The 19,979-nt window shown below is 48.8% G+C and overlaps 1 protein-coding gene across 2 annotated transcripts in view; it reads left to right on the top strand.

The window, feature by feature from the left end:
* The window catches only part of ubxn1 (UBX domain protein 1), a 42,963-nt gene that overhangs the window by 19,746 nt on the left and 3,238 nt on the right, over nucleotides 1-19,979 (top strand). For both annotated transcript variants that reach the window (XM_059955305.1, XM_059955306.1), the window contains 4 exons: nucleotides 3,050-3,241; nucleotides 5,053-5,104; nucleotides 9,443-9,553; nucleotides 11,992-12,172. In XM_059955305.1, coding sequence (XP_059811288.1) covers nucleotides 3,050-3,241; nucleotides 5,053-5,104; nucleotides 9,443-9,553; nucleotides 11,992-12,172 — 536 coding nt within the window. The remainder of the gene's footprint in view (nucleotides 1-3,049; nucleotides 3,242-5,052; nucleotides 5,105-9,442; nucleotides 9,554-11,991; nucleotides 12,173-19,979) is intronic.

Raw genomic sequence — 19,979 nt, forward strand, 5'->3', positions numbered from 1 at the left:
GGAACAGGAGTAGGCCATTCAGCCCATCAAGTCTGCTGAGCCATTCAATCATTGGCTGATCCAATTCTTCCAGACATCCCCACTCCCTTGCTTTCACCCCATACCCTTTGATGCCCTGGCTGAGCAAGAACCTATCTATCTCCTCCTTAAATACACCCAATGGCTTGGCCTCCACAGCCATTCATGGCAACAAATTCCACAGATTTACCACCCTCTGACTAAAGTAATTTCTCCGCATATATTTTCTAAATGGACGTCCTTCAATTCTGAAGTCGTGCCCTCTTGACCTAAATTCCCCTACCATGGGAAATAACTTTGCCATATCTAATCTGTTCTGGACTTTTGACATTCAGAATGTTTCTATGAGATTGCCCCCTCATTCTCCTGAACTCCAGGGAATACAGGCTGAGAGCTGCCAGATCTTCCTGGAATCATTCTCATAAATCTTCTCTGAACCCTCTCTGATGTCAGTATATCCTTTCTAAAACAAGGAGCCCAAAACTGCACACAATACTCCCATGTGTGGTCTCACAAGTGCCTTATAGAGCATCAACATCACATCCGATGTGTTGTGCGTTCAGAGATGCTCTTCTGCACACCACTGTTGTAAAGAGTGGTTATTTGAGTTACCAACTTGAACCAGTCTGACCATTCTCCTCTGACATCTCTCATTAAAAAGGTATTTTCGCCCACAGAACTGCCGCTCACCGTATTTTTTTTAATTTTTCGCACCGTTCACTCTTGAGACTGTTTTGCATGAAAATTCCAGGAGATTAGCAGTTCCAAAGATACTCAAGCCACCCCATCTGGCACCAACAATCATTCCATGGTCAAAGTCACTCAGATCACATTTCTTCCCTTATTATAATGTTTGGTTAGAACAACAACTGAACCTCTTGACCGTATCTGCATACTTTGATGCATTGAGTTGCTGCCACGTGATTGGCTGATTGGATTAATGAGCAGGTGCACAGTGTACCTAATAAAGTGGCCACTGAGTGTCATGGTGAATAAAGTTGGTCCTTGATCCATTAATTTATTGCTGGTGTGTTTACAGACATTTTTAATCTCTCCCTATCCCAGTGTGCAGTGCCTTGGTCTTTCAAATTGTCCATCAGTGTTCCCTGTGCCTAAGAAAACCAAAGTGGCATGTCTGAATGATTGGCGCCCTGTTGCACTCACCTCAATCATAAGCAAATGCTTTGAGAGACTGTTGATTACACCTACAGCTTGCTACCACCCACACTGGACCCCCGACAATGCTCCTACCAACAGAACCTGTCTCCCAATGATGCCACAGCGCTACACACCGTTCTCACTCACTTGCAGAAGAGAGATGCATACGTTAGAATGCTGTTCCTGGGCTACAGTTCAGCACCATAATTCCCTCCAGAGTCGACAGAAAGATGGACAGAAGACCTCGGCCCGCAGCCCGCCTTGTGCAGCTGGACCCTATGCTTCCTATTGGATTGCTGACCCTCTGCCCCTCAACAGAGGTGCCCCCCCCCAGGGTTGTGTCCCGTCCCCTCCTCTTCTCCCTTTACACCCGCGACTGTGCTGCCGCACACAGCTCCAATCTGCTGATCAAGTTCGCAGATGACACGACTTTGACCGGCCTTATTTCTAGCGGGGTCGAGACAGCCTACAGAGGGGAGGTTGACCCCCGACACAGTGATGCCAGGATAACAAGGGCTGATTGTGGATTACAGGAGGAACAGAGAGAGGCTCACCCCGATCAACGTGAAAGAGACTGCAGTTGAGAGGGAGAGTAGTTTCAAATTCCTCGGTATACACATCTCTGATGATCACACCTGGACTGTACACACTGGCTTTGTGGCAATAAAAGCCCAACAGCATCTCTTCCACCTCAGGCGACTGAGGAAGTTCGGCATGGGCCCCCAGATCCTCAGGACCTTCTATTGGGCCACCATTGAGAGCATCCTGACTGGCTGTATCACCGCCTGGTACAGGAACTGCACCAACCTTGATCGCTGGGCACTGCAGAGAGTGGTACAGACAGCCCGGCACATCTGTGGACGCGAACTCCCCTCCATTGAGGACATATACAGCAGCAGGTGCAGAAAGAAGGTCTGGAAGGTCATCGGGGACACCAGTCACCTCGACCGTAAACTGTTTCCGTCTGACAAACACAGGCGCAGCATTAAAGCTGGAACCAACAGGCTACGGGCCATTGGCTTATAAATTCACATGCCTATACACTGTGATAAAGTCATAAAGATTTTTATTCCCTCAAGTTGTGGGATGGATGCAAGATTTAAATAAACCCCTTCCCCCACGAGTCACTCTTCATTTCTCTAGTTCCCATTCCGCTTCACCTCTCACCCCTTCTTTTCTCCTCACCTGCCTCTTCCACTCTGTGGGCCCCCACTTCCCTCCCTGACTTCCGTGGTCCCCTCTCCTCCTATCAGGTTCCTCCCTCTTCAGACCTTTAGCTTTTTCCACCTTTCAGTTTCTCCCTTCACCCCCCTCTCCTGCACCCACTCACTTCCCCCGTCACTTGGTCTCACTTAATCACCTGCCAGTGTGTACACCTTCCCCTCCCAACCACCAGCTTATTCTGGCTTCTTCCCCCTTCCATTCCAGTCCTGATGAAGGGTCAGGGCCCAAAATGTCGACTGTCTTGTTCTGCTGTTGGTGTTTTGTGGCGGCTATTCTTAAAATAGAAAAGAACAGAATAGAGCTTCACTGTCATTGCTTAAGACAACGCGACTGCGGTGCTACTCCAGTCAGTGAGAATTAGAAACTTGCACTGCACGCGGTTTGTTTTAATTTAAAACAAAATCCCGTATTTGAATGCAGCGCATTGTCGCTTGTCTGGTACTGCCGAGCATTGTGGGTAATGTTGGTGCCAGAACGTGTGACGACAGTTGCGGGCAGCCCCCCCCCCCCAGCGCTCCCTTGGGTTGTTGCCGCAGACGATGCAATAAATAAGTCTGGATCTACCCGCCACATCGTCCTGCCTGCGCTTTATTTCCCGGTGATGGGTGGGAAGGGACCAGTGGCCTGACATGCGGTCTGTTGCCCACAGGCTGGAAGAGCTGATGAAGCGGCGGCAGCTGGAGCGGGAGGAGCGCGAGAAGCGAGACGAGGTCAGCCGGGAGAAGCAGAGACGGAAGCAGGGCCAGGAGCTCTCGATGATCCGGCAGAAGCTCCAGGAGGAGGAGATGAAGAAGGTCGCCGAGGAACGCCGAAGGGAGAAAATGGAAGACATCAGAGCCAGGTAACCGGAGCCGCAGGACGGTGTGGAGGGAGCGTCACTCTGTGTCTGACCCCGGGAGTGTGTGATGGGACGGTGTGGAGGGAGGTTCACTCTGTGTCTGATCCAGGGAGTGTGTGATGGGACGGTGTGGATGGAGCTTCACTCCGTGTCTGACCCCGGGAGTGTGTGATGGGACGGTGTGGAGGGAGCTTCACTCTGTGTCTGACCTTGGGAGTGTGTGACGGGACGGTGTGGAGGGAGCTTCACTCTGTGTCTGACCCCAGGAGTGTGTGATGGGACGGTGTGGAGGGAGCTTCACTCTGTGCCTGACCCCAGGTGTGTGGGACGGGACGGTGTGGAGGGAGCTTCACTCTGTGTCTGACCCCGGGTGTGTGGGACGGGACGGTGTGGAGGGAGTTTCACTCTGTGTCTGACCCCGGGAGTGTGAGATGGGACGGTGTGGAGGGAGCTTCACTCTGTGTCTGACCTTTGGGTATATGATGGGATGGTGTGGAGGGAGCTCCATAGCATTGCTCTTGCATCTTGTAGCACTCAGAGAATTTGCCTTGGACAATGTCATACAAAGTTACACTGGATCAGTACTCTGAGCAACAGGTCTCCAACACTTGTCCAGCAGTCTTTATTTCCATCCAACCTCTCTTTGAAGTCAACCTTCTTGAACCCTGCAGGAAAGTGGATGAAGGCAAGGCAGTGGATGCTGTGTACATGGACTTTAGCAAGACAAGGTCCCGCATGGGAGGCTGGTCAGGAAGGTTCAGTCGTTCTACATTCAGGGTGAGGTAGTAAATTGGATTAGACTTTGGCTTTGTGGGAGAAGCCAGAGAGTGGGAGTAGACAATTGACTCTCTGACTGGAGGCCTGTGACTAGTGGAGTGCCGCAGGGATCTGTGCTGGGCCCGTTGTTGTTTGTCATCTGGACACATATGCTCTGGATGATAATGTGGTTAACCGGATTAGTAAATTTGTGGATGACACCAGGACTGGGGGTGTCGTGCACAGTGAAGGCTATCATGGCTTGCAGAGGGATCTGGACCAGCTGGAAAAAGGGCAGGTGGAATTTAATGCCGACAAGTTACACTCGGTTGGACCAGCGAGGGTTGGTCCTCCACTGTGAGCGGCAGGGCACTGGGGTCTGCAGGAGAACAAGGGGATCTGGGAATTCAGATCCGTGATCCATTGAAAGTGACGGCATAGGCTGATGGGGCCATAAAGAAAGTTTCCTGATACGTTGGACTTCATGAGCCAAAGTATCACGTCCAGGAGTTGGGATGTTATGTTGAAGTTGTATAAGACATTGGTGAGGCCTAACTTGGAGTATTGTGTGCAGTTTTGGTCACCTAACTTCAGGAAAGACCTAGCTAATGTTGACAGAGTGCAGGATAAGGTGGAGGGGAACAGGACTAGTTGGAAGATGATAGGAGAAGCCAGGTGGGTGGTAAAGGTCAAAGGCTGGAGAAGAAGGAATCTGGCAGGAGAGGAGAGTGGACACTGGGAGAAAGGAAGGGTGGGGTGGTTAAATTTGTTCACCTGAGGGAGAAGTCGATATTTATACCATCAGGTTAGAGGGTACCCGGACAGAATGAGGTGCTACTTTGAAGCAAAACCTCCTTTCCTTCCCCCCCCACCTTTTTATTCTGGCATCTTTCCCCTTCCTTCTCAGTCCTGAAGAAGGGTCTCTATCCGAAACGTCAACTGTTCACTCTTTTCCATAAGGGCTACCTGGCTTGCTGAGTTCCTCCAGCGTTCTGTGCGTAGGTGTGTCTCTAATGCGCATCTCTTAACCAGTGACCTTCACTGCTTCCACTTTCTAGGCAGCGAGTTCGGGAAAAGATCGAGAGAGACAAGGCGGAGAGAGCCCTGAAGGTGAGTAGCGTAAACGAGAGTTCCCTCCATAAGTTTAGACCTTGCAAGGACGGGGTGGAGGGTGTTATTTTGCATCCGCACCGCCCCCCCCCCCCCCCACCCACCCCCATCGACCTTAGGAATGATTTACGGTCAATTCCAGATGCCCTCCCTCTTTCCCCCTGCAATCCCAACAGCCGACTGTGACCGTGAAGCAGCTCTGTGATCCAGAGCAGGGAGGCCATGCTGCAACTATACAGGGTACTGGTGAGGCCGCACCTGGAGTACTGCGTGCAGTTCTGGTCTCCTTACTTGAGGAGGGATATAATGGCTTAGGAAGAACTGCAGAGGAGGTTCACCAGGTTGATTCCAGAGATGAAGGGGTTAACCTACGAGGACAGATTGAGTCGCCTGGGACTATACTCTCTGGAGTTCAGAAGAATGAGAGGGGATCTTATAGAAACATACAAAATTTTGATAGGGTTACATAAGATAGAAGTAGGAAAGTTGTTTTCATTGGTAGGTGAGACTAGCGCTAGGAGATATTGCCTCAAGATTCGGGGAGATTATTTAGGACAGAGATGAAGATGAAGAGAGTGGTGAATCTGTGAAATTCTCTGCCCATGGAAGTAATTGAGGCTTCTTCACTAAATATATTTAAGAAACAGTTAGATAGGTTTTTACATAGTAGGGGAATTAAGGGTTATGGGGAAGAGGCAGGTAAATGGAGCAGAGTTTATGGACAGATTGACCATGATTTTTTTGAATGGCGGGGCAGGCACGATGGGCTGGATGGCCGACTCCTGCTCCTATTTCTTATGTTCTTATCCCAGCGGGTGAACTTTGGCAAGCGCCACGTCGTGGGGACTGGCCCGTTCTGTTTGCAGCAGCTCCCCTGCGCATCCCACATTTGGTGTGAAGCCCTCACCCCATGCCTTACCAAATACCCCTCAGCTGCTGTAATCGTACCGGTCTCAGTCGCCCGTCATTGAGCTCGTTCCGGGTGCTCACCACACCCTCTGTGTAAAGGAGTTACCACCACTCTTTCCTCTTGTACTGGTGCCCTCTGAATTTGGACTCACCAACCCTGGGGAACCTTATCCCAACCCCTCACAATATTATAAACTCATGTGAGGTCACCTCATTATCCTGTTATGCAAGGAATTTAAGCCAACCTCTCCCTATAATTCTCACCCTTGAGCTCAGGCATCGTCCTTGTAAATCTCTTCTGCACCCTTTAAAGATGAGTGTGATGTATTTTAGATGAATTACGATGTAGGATAGACTCTTCCGCAATCCGAAGATGCACCAGGCATTACACACTGCCCTGCGACTAGGCTAGGGTTACGTTAGTGGGTTGCTGGCGGGCACAGCTCAAAGGACTGGGAGGGTCTGTTCCGCTCTGTATCTCAAACTGAAATGAGAGATCTTCGTTTGTGTGCCGTCCAGACAGATGGTTCTGAACATCGATATGTTGAGGTTGTGCGCGGAGCCTTGAGGGCAGTTTTGGTCCCCTTGCCTTAGAAAGGATGTGCTGAGGCTTCAAAGGAGGTTCACAAAAATGATTCCAGGATTCCAGGATTGAATAGCTTGTCTTACGAAGAGTGTTTGACGACTGTGGGCCTGTATCCACTAGAATTCAGAAGAATGAGGGCTGACCTCACTGAAACCTATCGAATTGTAAAAGCTGTTGATACGAGTGGGTGTGGAGAGGATGTTTCCGACAGTGGGAGAATCTGAGACCAGAGGGCACAGCCTCTGAATGTAGTTGGGTCCTTCTAGAATGGAGATGAGGAATTTCTTCTGCCAGAGAGTGGTGAATCTGTGGAATTCTTTGCCACAGGCAGCTTTGGGGGACAAGTCTTTACATGTATTTAAAAATGAGATTGATAGATCCTTGATTGGCCAGGGCATGAAGGGATATGGGGAGAAGGCCGGAGTTTGTGGCTGAGGGGAAAAGTAGATCAGCCATGATGGAATGGAGGGGCAGAGGATGGGCTGAGTGGCCTAATTCCACTCTATATCTATAGCCCTTTGAGCCACCAATTTGACCCTCGCCTAATGACGGGACAATTTACAGTGACCAATTAACCTACCAACTGGTACGTCTTTGGGCTGTGGGAGAAGACCAGAGCTCCCAGGGGGAACCCACGTGGCCACGCGGGGAAATGTACAAACTCCTTACGGGCAGTGGTGGGAATTGAACCCAGGTCGCCTGTAAACCACCACGCCGCCGTGACGTATTTGTCACGTGTACGGTTAAATTTGTTGTTTGTTTCGATAATGCGCCATGGGCCGTCTGCAGGTGTCGTGAATCTCCCGGCACCAACCTAGCACGCCCCCAACTAACTCACTGACCCTAAGCAGTACATATTTGGACTGTGGGAGGAAACCCGCGCGGTCACGGGGAGAGCACAGACAGCGGCGGGAATTGAACCCTGATCTTTCAACTGGAGCTGCATGCCTTTCCTAGAACAGGGTCGCCAGAGCTGTACACGACACTCCCAAGTGCAGTCTCACCAAGGACTTGGGTAACTGCAACATCATGTCCCTGCTCGTAAACCCAATGCCTTGACTGATAAAGACCTATGTGCTAAATGCCACCTTACCACCCTGTCTCCTTGCGCTGCTGTGTGGGGGTGGTGGAAGTGATGGTGTCACTTGACTATTGGACTATTGGACAGCGGGGTTCTGATCCGGGTAGGGCCTCCGGCTGATATCACCAGCCCTTCCCTACAGGCAGCTGTGGAGGCCAAGTCTCTGTGCTGTATATTCAAGGCAGCGGCTGATAGATTCTTGATTGGTCAGGGCATGTAGGGGTACTGGGAGAAGGCCGAGAGGAAAATTGGATCAGCTTTGATGAAATGGTGGAGCAGACGTGATGGCCAAACGGCCTAATTCTGCTCCGATATCTTATGGTCTAAACAACGGGGATTGAACTTGGAGATCTCATTGGAATCAGGTCTATCACCGACATGTGTCATTAAATTTGTTTTGCAGTGGCAGTGCAGTGAATGTAGAACAGTCCGTTCGAACACAATGTTGTGGTGAACCTTTAAACTCCTTCTAACACTTTACTCCTACATAGCCCTCTATTTTTCTATCATCCTTGTGCCTATTTAAGAGCCTCTTAAGTGAACCTAATGGTCATTTTAGAGAGGGTACAGAGGAGATTTAATCTCAATGCTGCAGGGGGTGGTGGTAGAAGCAGATACATTAGGGATATTTGAGAGGATCTTTAGATGGGGACATGGCCGGCCGACGGTGTAGAGGCATCAGCATTGGACTTCGAGGCCGGTGGTCCCGGGTTCGAATCCGGCCGGCTCTTTGCACGCTTTCCATCCGTGCTGGGTTGAGCGTGGAGCTAGCAACTCCCAAGGAAAAAACTGTCAAATGCAATGGAAATGGGGGGGAAATGCTGCCCGCTGTGCCAAGAGGCATGAGAAGGGCCAGTAAGACAATCACGTAGGTGAAAGAAATGGCAATGTGGGAAAGATGGGTCAGCACCACATTGTGGATGTGAAGGAGGATGAGAGGTGATTGCTGAGGTGCACAAGATGATAAGAGGCAAAGATTGATATTTTTTTTCCCCAGGGTAGAAATGGCTAATATGAGGACTTAATTATAAGGCGATTAGAGGAAAGTATGGGGGGGATGTCAGAGGTAGATTCCTTGCACAGAGAGTGGTGGATGCATGGAACGCATTACCAGGTGTGGTGGTACAGGAGGGTACATTAGGGGCACTTAAGATACCCTTAAGATGGATGACAGAAAAAAGTAGGGCTGTGTGGGAGGGAAGGGTTAGATTGATCTGAAGGAGCTTAAAAAGTCAGCAAAACATTGCGGGCCGAAGGGCCTGTGCTGAGTGCTCCGGTTTCCTCCCACGTCCCAAACTCCGGGAGGTTAATTAGACGTTGGTGAAGGCGAGTCAGGTTGCTGGTCGTGAGGGAGAGTCAGACGCAGAGCTATGGGAAGGGGTAACCGAGACATGGTGTTGCTCTGCTAGCATGGGGCTGAAAGGCCTCTACTGTTGTACTTGGCATATAAAGCCCAGCCGTTGCTGGAATGAGGGCTGCCGACTAAGCTTTGTTGGGGGGGGGGGGGGGGTCTCTTCCAAATGCCCAACCGGGGTGATGCTGTGCTCCCAGTGGAGGGCTCTCATCCCACGTGGAACATCTCATTGAACCTTGTCATCTGTTATTCCCACCTCCCCACACGGAATGCCCCGATGAAACTCGTCACTTTCGTTCCCGTTCTCCCCGGGCGGAACGCCTTGATGAAACTTGTCACTTTTTATCCCCGCCTTCTCCACACACTCCTTCCCCCCCCCCCCCCCACCAAACCAACGGTGGTCCGCAGTTTGGCGGTGGAGTTACAGCTGCAGCCCCTCCGGTACAGCCAACGCCAGTGGTTCCTCAGTCCAGCCAGGCACCTCCGGTGAAGCGGGAGTACGACGAATGCCGGTTGCAGGTGAGTACTTCACAGCCGGAGGCCTCCACCTTTCGCTTGCCCCGTGGGCAGGTGGGCAGAGAGCCGACGGTCGCGCCGACAGAATGGAATCGGAATCGGGCTTAATACCACCGGCATAAGTCGTGGAATTCCTTTACGGCAGCAGTACATGATAAATATAGAGGGGAAACCTGAGTTACAGTGAGTATATTTTCTTTGTAGTGGTTTGGCTTGCTAGGCCGTTTCAGAGAGCACTTAAGAGTCAAACACATTGCTGTGGGTCTGGAGTCACAAGTAGGCCAGACCAGGTCAGGATGGCAGGATTCCTCCCCCGAAAGGACATTAGTGAACCAGGTGGGTTTTTGCCACAATCGACAAGGTTTCATGGTCATCAGGTTTTTTTTTTACTGAATTCAAATTCACCGTCTGCCATGGTGTTGGCGCGTGGCCTAGTGGATAAGGCATCGGTCTAGTGATCTGAAGGTCACTGGTTCGAGCCTCAGCTGAGGCAGCATGTTTGCGTCCTTGAGCAAGGCACTTAACCACACGTTGCTCTGCGACGACACCGGTGCCAAGCTGCTTGGGTCCTAGTGCCCTTCCCTCGGGCAACATCAGTGTTGGAGGGGGGGAAGGCCTGCAGCTTGGGCAACTGCCGGTCTCCCATACAACCCTGCCCAGGCCTGGGGAAACCTTCCAAGGCACAAATCCATGGTCTCACAAGACTAATGGATGCCTATTGACTGGGATTCAAACTCATGACCTAAGGGTCTCTAGATTACTGATCTGGTGATAATTACCATTATGCCATATCTCCCCTCCACCATCAATGAACAGTTGCAGCAGTGTGTACTATCTACAAGATGTACTGAAGCAACACACCAAAGTTCCTAAGGCAGCACCTTCCAAACCCATGACCTCTACCATCTAGAAAGATGAGAACAGCAACCACCACTTGGAAATGCCTCTCCAAGTCACTCACCATCCTGACTCGGAAACATGTGGCCATTCCTTCATTGTCACTGGGTCAAAATCGTGGAATTGCCTCCCTAACGGCACTGGGGGCGTACCTACACCTCAGGGACTGCAGCGGTACAAGAAGGCAGCTCATCACCACCTTCTCAAGGGGCAACTAGGGATGGGCAATAAATGCTGGCTTAGCTGGTGGTCCCCACATTCCGTAAATGAATAAATTAAAGAAGTATGTGTCTATTAAATAGTTAAGTAGTGAAAAAAAGAGTAGTTGAGGCAGTGTTAATGGGTTCAATGTCCATTTAGAGATCCGATGGCAGAGGGGAAGAAGCTGTTCCTGAATCATTGAGTGTGTGCCTTCAGGCTCCTGTACCTCCTCCCTGATGGCAGAGGGGAAGAAGCTGTTCCTGAATCGTTGAGTGTGTGTCTTCAGGCTCCTGTACCTCCTCCCTGATGGCAGAGGGGAAGAAGCTGTTCCTGAATCACTGAATGTGTGTCTTCAGGCTCCTGTACCCCCTCCCTGATGGCAGAGGGGAAGAAGCTGTTCCTGAATCGCTGAGTGTGTGTCTTCAGGCTCCTGTACCTCCTCCCTGATGGCAGAGGGGAAGAAGCTGTTCCTGAATCACTGAGTGTGTGTCTTCAGGCTCCTGTACCTCCTCCCTGATGGCAGAGGGGAAGAGGCTGTTCCTGAATCGTTGAGTGTGTGCCTTCAGGCTCCTGTACCTCCTTCCCGACAAAAACAATGAGAAGAGGGGATGTCCTGGGTGATGGGGGTCCTTAATAATGTACACCACTCCTTGAAGATGGCTGGTACCCATGATGGGGGCTGACTAATTTTACAACTCTGCAGCTTACTTCGATCCTGCATGCAGCGCCCCCCCCCCCCCCCCCATACCAGTCAGCATCGAAGCCTGTCAGAATGCTCTCTATTGTACATTTGTAGCAGTTTTAGAGAGTTTTGGTTGACAAACCAGATCTCCTGAAGCCCCTAATGAAACATAGCCACTATCTTGCCTTCTTTATAGCTGCATCAAAATGTTAGGTTCTCAGAGATATTGACACCCAGGAACTTGAAATTGCTCACTCTCTCCACCCAATCCCTCTATGAGGACTGATGTGTGTCCCCTGGTCATGTCCTTCCAGAAGTCCATAATCAGCTCTTTCGTCTTACTGACATCGAGTGCCAGGTTGTTCTTGCGACACCACTCAACCAACCATTTATCCTCTCTGCTCCCCCCTCATGAGCTGGAACTGCTTCTTAACATTTTGCTAAATTTTGCCCATCACCTCCCTCTGATGCCCCTCAGCCTTCCAATGCACCACTGTCATCTCCAGTCAGATTTCCCTCTTCTGACCTGTTGGGTCCCTCCAGCATTTTGTGCGTGTGTGCGTGCGTGCGTGTGTGTGTGTGTGTGTGTGTGTGTGTGTATGTTGCTCAGGACGGCTCGTGCTGACAACTCGCTGCCTCTGCCTCGGTCTCCCCTCTCCAGATCCGGTTGCTGGACGGCACGCAGCTCACGCAGTCCTTCAAGAGCCGGGAGCAGCTGGCCGCCGTCAGGCTCTACGTCCAGCTGCAGCAGCAGGAGAGCAACGACAACTTCAACCTCATGACTTCCTTCCCCCGCAAAGTCTTCTCCGAGGAGGACATGGAGAAACCCCTTCAGGAGTTAGGTACGGTGGGCAGGGAGGTGGCAGTGGGCGGGCAGCGCTGTTGGAATGTAACAAATTGGACCGGGAGTTCCAAGTTTATTAGAGCACACACATGTCGCCACACACAACCCTGAGATTCATTTCCCTGCGGGCATCCTCAGCAAATCTATAGAATAGTAACTGTAAACGGGATCAGTGAAAGATCAACCAGAGTGCAGAAGACAACAAACTGTGCGAATGCAAATATAAATAAATAGCGATAAATAATGAGAATGTGAGATAAGATATAAGTCTGTAAAGTGAGATCTTTGTCAAGTCAAGTTTATTGTCATTTGGACCACAAACTGCTGGTACAGTACACAGTAAAAACAAAATGATGTTTTTCTGGGATCCTGGTGTTACATGAAACAACACAAAACTACTCTAGACTATGTGAGACAGCACACAGCTACACTAGACTATGTAAAACAACATAAAAACTACACTAGACTATGTGAGACAGCTACACTAGACTATGTAAAACAACATAAAAACTACACTAGACTACAGACCTACACAGGACTACATAAAGTGCACAAAACAGTGCAGGGCAGTACAATAATTAATAAACAATAGACACAGTAGAGGACAAATTACAATGTAATAATAAATGATGTAGATGTCAGTCTAGACTCTGAGTACTGAGGAATCTGATAGCTTGGGGGAAGAAACTGTTACACAGTCTGGTTGTGAGAGCCCGAATGCATCGGTACCTTTTCCCAGATGGCAGGAGGGAGAAGAGTTTGTATGAGGGGTGCGTGGGGTCCTTCATAATGCTGTTAGCTTTACGGGTGCAGCGTGTGTGACTGTGGGAACATCTCAATGGATGGGCAAGTGAGTATGGTTATCACCTTTTGTTCAAGAACCTGATGGTTGAGGGGATAACAACATTCTGACCTTGGTGGTGTGAGTCCTGAGGCTCTTTTACCTTCTACCCGACAGTAATAGTGAGAAGAGAGCTTGGCCTGGGTGGTGGGGATCTCTGATGGAAGCTGCTTTTCTTTGACAGCGTTTCATGGAGATGTGTAGGAGGGCTTTACCCGTGATGTACTGGGCCAAGTCCACTAACCTTAGCAGGATTTTCCTTTCAAAGGCATTGGTGTTTCCATACCAGGCCATGGAGATGTGTAGGAGGGCTTTACCCATGATGTACTGGGCCGAGTCCACTACCCTTCGCAGGAGTTTCTTTTCAAAGGTATTGGTGTTTCCATACCAGGCTGTAATGCAGCCAGGTCAATACCCTCTCCACTACACACCCATAGAAGTTTGTCCAAGTTTTTGATGTCGTGCCAAAACTCCGCAGTTTTCCTAAGGAAATAAAGGCGCTGTCGTGCCATTTGGGCCGAGGAGTCTGCTCTGCCATTCAATAATGGCTGATCAGGATGTGGACTGCCTGACTTTTCCACATAGCCCTTCAAGCTTCTAGGCTGTTAATTGTCATCCCACAGCAGGCCCCAGTTGGTCGCTCCTTCTCTGTCAATTGCCCAGCATCTGCCACTGCTAACATGACTCAGTAAAAACGTCTAATCCTATGATTCTGTTACCGATTCTTGCTCCACGGACACTTAACGGTTTCCATGCATGAATTGTCCGAGGTACAGTTGTCGTGGTTTCTCGTGCCCCACAAACGACCAGGAGACGCAGAAGATTCTTCAAGAAGTATTAAACTTTAATTTGCAAATCAAAGCTGAGACAGTCATTGAGCTAGTTGCTGATTGCGCCCCCCCCCCCCCCACCGATCCTTGTACATAGCATTTTTTATAGCAATCTCCTGGTTTAGTTGTATTGGCATATCCAATCGGTCTACAGTTGCGTATCACAAGTACATCCGCCACTATTGTATCTACCTATTGACTTAATCATGTTCTAATCTAAATCTCTTAGTTACCTCTCATTAACACACCATTGTCTTCTACATTCTTAAGATTTCATTCTCCTACTAAATTGGATACATGCATAGCAAATAGCAAGTTCAAAGCTGACTCCATAGTTTTGATTACACAGCAAACAATGCAACTTTTATACTCCAATAACATCCCCCCTTTGAGACCCACAAAAAAGAAGACTAAGAGTCCGCGCACAAAAGCCCCAATAAACTCAAGCACTTTTTCCCAAATCTCGGGTTAAACTATGATTTTCTGCGCCAAGACCTCAAAGTATTCTCTTCCTGTTACCCTGGGCCACTGAGCCAAAAACCTGTCCCTTTGTACCCGAGACGGGGGAAAAAACTCAGAAGCCCTTACAAACTACTCCCACACTGTCGTTTTGCTCTTGTTCATCCTGCAGATGTTATAGGCTGTAACAATACATTTTCGGTGTTTCTTTCTCCACTAAGCTTGCTTCAGTAATTGCCACGAGCATCAGAAATTGTTAGGTTGCAGCACGCACTACAAGAGACTTGAGACAAGGAAGAAAACAGCACAGCACAAGCGCACAGCTCAACAATACAATACTGACAGTTATTGCCATCTTAGTCAGCTATGCTCCCCATCCTCCAAGTCTACTTTCTAACCAGTCAAATAACTGATGTCCGAACCCTGCATTCTGTGCGCATACCTCGCACTGTGACAAGACAAAGTCCACTGAAGCCTGTAAATAAGGTGACCAAAAACCATCCTCCTTTATTTTCTTTATCACTTCCCCCCTTGCACAATGGTCAATCCCATGCGCTTCTGAAATCAGAATTGTCTGTAGAGGGGTGGGTGCTACCAACAAACCGTCTTCCATGCTCCACAAGCCTTCCGGGTTCTGCTTGGCCCCCCTTCGTCTCCACATTGTCTGTTCTGCCAAAGTTGCCTTGTATTTCAATTAGGTGCTCTACCACAGGTTCTGGAGCTAGGCCTACCTGGGGGGCAATGACAGCTGATGTATATCCAGATGCTTTTCTGGCTGCCTCGTCTGCAGCTTGATTTCCCTTTGTTATTACATCATTTCCCTTTTTATGTGCCTGGCATTTTACTACAGCCAATGCTTTAGGTTTCATCATGGCTTTTATTAAGTCTAGAATTCGCTGACAATGTTGTAAGGGATCTCCACTACTTTTTTAAAACCTCTCTGTTTCCACACTGCCCCGAACAAATGGCATACTCCATGAGCATATGTCGAATCAGTATAGAGGTCTACTCCATCATTTCACACGCAGCTGTCAGGGCTTTGATTTCCACTAGTTGGGCGGAACACGGTTGGGGACAGGACTCCATCCTAATAATCTTATAGCTCGACTGATCCTGCTGCACTACTGAGAACCCTGCATGATTTCCATCATAGTCCCTATAACAACAGCCATCTACGAACAGAACCTTTTTATCTGCATCCTCCAGTGGTTCTGACCGTAAATCTGCTCTCAATTTGGCAAATGCCATTGTCTTCCCTACACAATCATGGGGTTCTCCTTCATAGCCCACGGGACAAAATCGGCTATATTACTGGTAGTGCATCTCTGTATAGTTATGTCTGGAAATGTCAATAGCATCTGATACACTGCTATCATGGCTGGCGTCTTTCCAGCAATTCTGCTACTTTGTGGTGTGTGTACAGAGTCACAGGATAGCCCAGGGTTACAGATGATGCCTTTTCATATGCATAGTACAGCGCCGCCAATCCCTGATGAAAGGGTGGATACCCCTGAGCCACCTCATCTAGTCTCGTACTGCAGTATGCTATTGGTTGCTTTGTTTTTCCTGTGCCTGTCTCTTGTGTTAGAACCGCTGTGACATAACCCTCCTGTCAGTTGGATACATACAAATGAAAAACCTTCTCGTAGTCAGGCAAAGCTAATGCTGATGCAGACTGCAATTCCTGCTTAATAGTATTGAAAGCTATCTCCGCCTCTTCATTCCACAGTAAGCCATTCTTCAAATTTGTATGTCCTGCTTATTTCATTATCTTTCTCAAAGGTGCCACAATCTCAGCGTATTCTCCTATCCAATCTGAGCTGTACCCTGCCATTCCCAAAAACGTCATCATCTGCCCTACAGTCTGGGGTTTTGGGGACTTAGTTATTGCCTCAATCTGATCTGGTGCTATCGCCTTCACTCCCTTGGATGTTACCCTGCCTAAGTATTCCACTTGCTGCATGCAAAATTGCAGTTTCTTTTTGGATACTTTATGTCCTCCGTGCGCGAGCTTCTCTAACAGAGTTATAGTGTCCTGCTCACACTGTTCCTTACTGTGGGAGCAGATCAACAGGTCATCCACATACTGTAACAATGTACTTTCCAATGGTATGCCCTCTAGGTCTGCCTTCAACACCTGATTAAAAACATGTGGTGAATGTTTAAACCCTTGCGGCATTCTGGTATAGGTATACTAAGCACCTCTGTAAGTCAATGCAAACAGATACTGACACTGGTCGGCTAGAGGAATGCTGAAGAAAGCCGAACACAAATCAATCACTGAAAAGTAACTTGCTTCTGGTGGAACATTAGTCAAAAGCGTGTGTGGGTTGGGGACTACCGCTGGCCAGTCCTCTACCACATCATTTACCGCTCGCAAATCGTGCACCAATCTCCACTTAGATTTATCTGCTTTTAAGACCGGCAGCAACAGGGTGTTACATGGACTGTTTGTTCTTTTAAGCAACCCCTGCACTGTCGATGCTATTCCCTCTTCTGCTTCTGGTCTTAGAGGGTATTGTGGTCTCCTGGGTGGAATTGCTCCTTTTTTCAGCCTTATTTCCACCGGACTAGCTGTTTTTATTTCCCCTACGTCTGTGTCATGCTGTGACCACAGAATAGATGGGAACTCATCTAACCTATCTTTCTGCTGGCCTCTTTCCTTTCCCAGCAATGGCACGTGTGGTTGGGGAGTTACTTCGACCTGTTTCATTGTCCCTAACATATCTACACTTACCATTATTTTAATGCAATTGTTGTCTTCTGATCTCCACACCTCTGGAATGAATTTCCTCCACACTGTTATGGTTTCAGCACTCTTAACTAAGGGTCCTAAGTCTTTAGACTGATATCCCTTGTTTACCAACAACGATACGTGGAGCGCAGCCTCTGGTATCCTGTACCATTTTTCTAAAAAGGTGTTCCCCTTAACTTGTAAAGCTGCCCCTTGCTTTCCAATTATCACAGCCTCCCCTTCCAGGTGCTGTTGGGTACATGCCTCCAGGTGCCATCTCTCCTCTAACTCCCTGTTGAGTCTCGTAAAGAATCACTGTACAATGTAGCTCAGATTTGGGCATTACAGCCCTGGGTAATATAGCCTGCACGCCCTTTTTCCATTTTTCCCAGGTTTCCTGAATCTGATCTGCCATGTCTCCTATCCAAAAGGTCTTCTTGTCTTCTCGCACTATCAATTGAGCCCCTGCTTTTTCCACACTCAGCCCATTTCTGGTGCATTCTAATTTTAATTCCAGTTTCATTAAGGCATCTCTGCCTAACAAATTAATCGGAGTTCCTTTAAATACTAGCACCGGCAAAACAATTCCTTTATTTCCCATTCTCAACTGCACTGGAGCCGTGCACTGAGTCAACTCTGTTTTCCCCGAGAACCCTACCGTCTTAATAAACTTTCCTGACATGGGAAGGTGAAGGGCATACTGTGGCTGTACACAAGTGTACGTGGCTCCAGTATCTATCATCATTGGTGTCAGTTGCCCTTCTAACATAACCTGAACAATGGGTTCCTCGTCTGCCTCCCTTGTTATCATTGGGTAATGTCCCTTCCCACTTGAGTTCTCGGGACACCCCTAATACCTCGCATCGGGGTTCACAGGTCCACTTGGGCCTGTGGGGGCTGGTCCTCGGCTAAACTTTAGTTCCCTTCTTATCGGTTCCTGCTGGTGTGTGACAGGCCATGGTGTAAACGGACAATCTCTTTTCATGTGACCTGGCTGATTACATTCCCAGCACAATCTCTCTACCTCTCTTTCCCCCTGTTTCCTCACTGGTCCCCTCTGCCCATAGCTCCTCTGTCCCCCTCCTTGGGACTTCCAGTCCTGTCTGGGCTGTTTGAATTTAGTCTGTTCCTGATAGGGCATTTGTGGGAATGCTCCTCCAAAGACGTTGATTATTGGCATGGGGTTTTCCAGCCCTTGTCTTACAGTATGATCGGTTCCTCCATATAGCGGTACTTCATCCAGTTCGATGGCTGTACTCGGACCGGTGGTTGCTGGCAGCATCTTTTTGCTTTTCTCTTTTTCCTTCTTTTTGAGTTCTTCGAGCTTCATTTGTATTAACTTTCTTTGCACCTCTTCCTGCTGCTCAGCCAACCTTCGTTTGTCCTTCTGGTATTTCTCAACTGCAAGGACTACGTGGTCGCTAAATTCTTGTGGGGTCATTGACGTCAGCCCAATTTGGATTCTACTTGCGGAGGCATTGCATCCAAAATGCTATATCGGAACAGTGTGGTGATAAATAAGCTATTTTCCACCTCTTGCTCAGTCTCCAGTCTCCAGCTTTTCAACTGTTTTTTTACGTAGGCTGCTGGGTTTTTAGTGTCTCCCATTGGATCCCCCTTTAAGGCTTTGGAGGTTCCCATCAACCTTATCAATAGTGCCTTCAAATCTCCCATAGCCAATAATCGTCCCGCTGTTTCTTCTTCAAAGGCTCTAATCCATTTCCCTGCTCCTTCATGTAGATTGGGCAGAGTGTTTTTCAGCCCTTCTAGGTCCTGAGACCCCCAAGGGATATACTGCACTTGTCCTGATCTTTTAACTAACAACGGCATCATTCTTCCTCCTTCTTCCCACCTGCCCTGGCTCTCCTCCTCGCCTGACTGCCCATCTGTCTCAGGGTATGTCTTTACTGCCTCCTACGCAAATTTCTCCGGGGTCCTCTTCTTCCCTCGGTCTCCCTGTGGAGTCCTTCCTTTCTGTCCTGATACAATACTTGGTTGGCCCCTGGAGTATTTTTCGCATCTTCTCTGGCAATCCCCTCTCAGTAACTCATCTAGTTCTCTCTCTACTTCCGCAAGTCGCTTCCCTACTGTTTCCTTCTGCTCTTCTAGGCTTCTGCCTCCTACCTCTTCCCCACAAATTCTCGCATCCTCTCTCTCCACTTAACTCTGGCTCTTTCAATGAGTCACCTTCTCTTTCTTCCTGTCCGTGTCTGTACACCTGTGGCAGGGACTCCTGATCCTCACTCGTGCTTGATTCCCCTCTCTCCCGTGTTTCTCCAAGACTCTCATCTCCTATCTTTTTTCCACTTCCTCTTGAATGCCTCATCTCTTCCTGCCCTGATGAGCCACTTTCTTTTCTAGTCTGTTTATTTCTATGGTATAACCGATACTCCTCATACTCCTTTTCCTCTCTCAAGTATTTCATCCGTTCAATCTCTTCTTTCATTTTTCTCTTTGCCTGTTCCACCTTTATCCTTTCTGCCTGTATCTCCTTCCATATCGCCGCTTTTTCCTTCTCGTATTGTCTTTGTTCCTCCTTATTATCCCAAACTTGGACTTCTCCCTGCATGTTTACTGTTCCCGTCAGCAGGGGGCACTGCTTAGGGGTTCCTTCCTCATTATAGGGAGGGGGCTTTGCTGTTTCTTTCGCATCCGGGTACGGAGCTGAAGCCAGTTTCTCACCGTACCCTTCTCTCTCTCTCTCTAACAGGCTGTTTCTCCAGCACCTTAGTGTCTTCCTCGCTTGTAATCAATATTCTACCTGTCCTCCTCAGCCTTTCTCCCTCCATTCTGAAGAGTTTTAGCACTTCCATTTCTTGTTCTCTTTTTTGCCCTCTTTTCTTAGATTTATCTTTTGGTTTGTAATTTTTAATTAGTGCCTCCATTTCTTCGCACAAGCTTACATCAAACGTTCCTTCTCTTGGCCATCTCGTGACCAGGT

The sequence above is a fragment of the Hypanus sabinus genome, chromosome 31 (genome assembly GCF_030144855.1).
Source record: "Hypanus sabinus isolate sHypSab1 chromosome 31, sHypSab1.hap1, whole genome shotgun sequence".
In the NCBI taxonomy this organism is placed as follows: domain Eukaryota; kingdom Metazoa; phylum Chordata; class Chondrichthyes; order Myliobatiformes; family Dasyatidae; genus Hypanus; species Hypanus sabinus.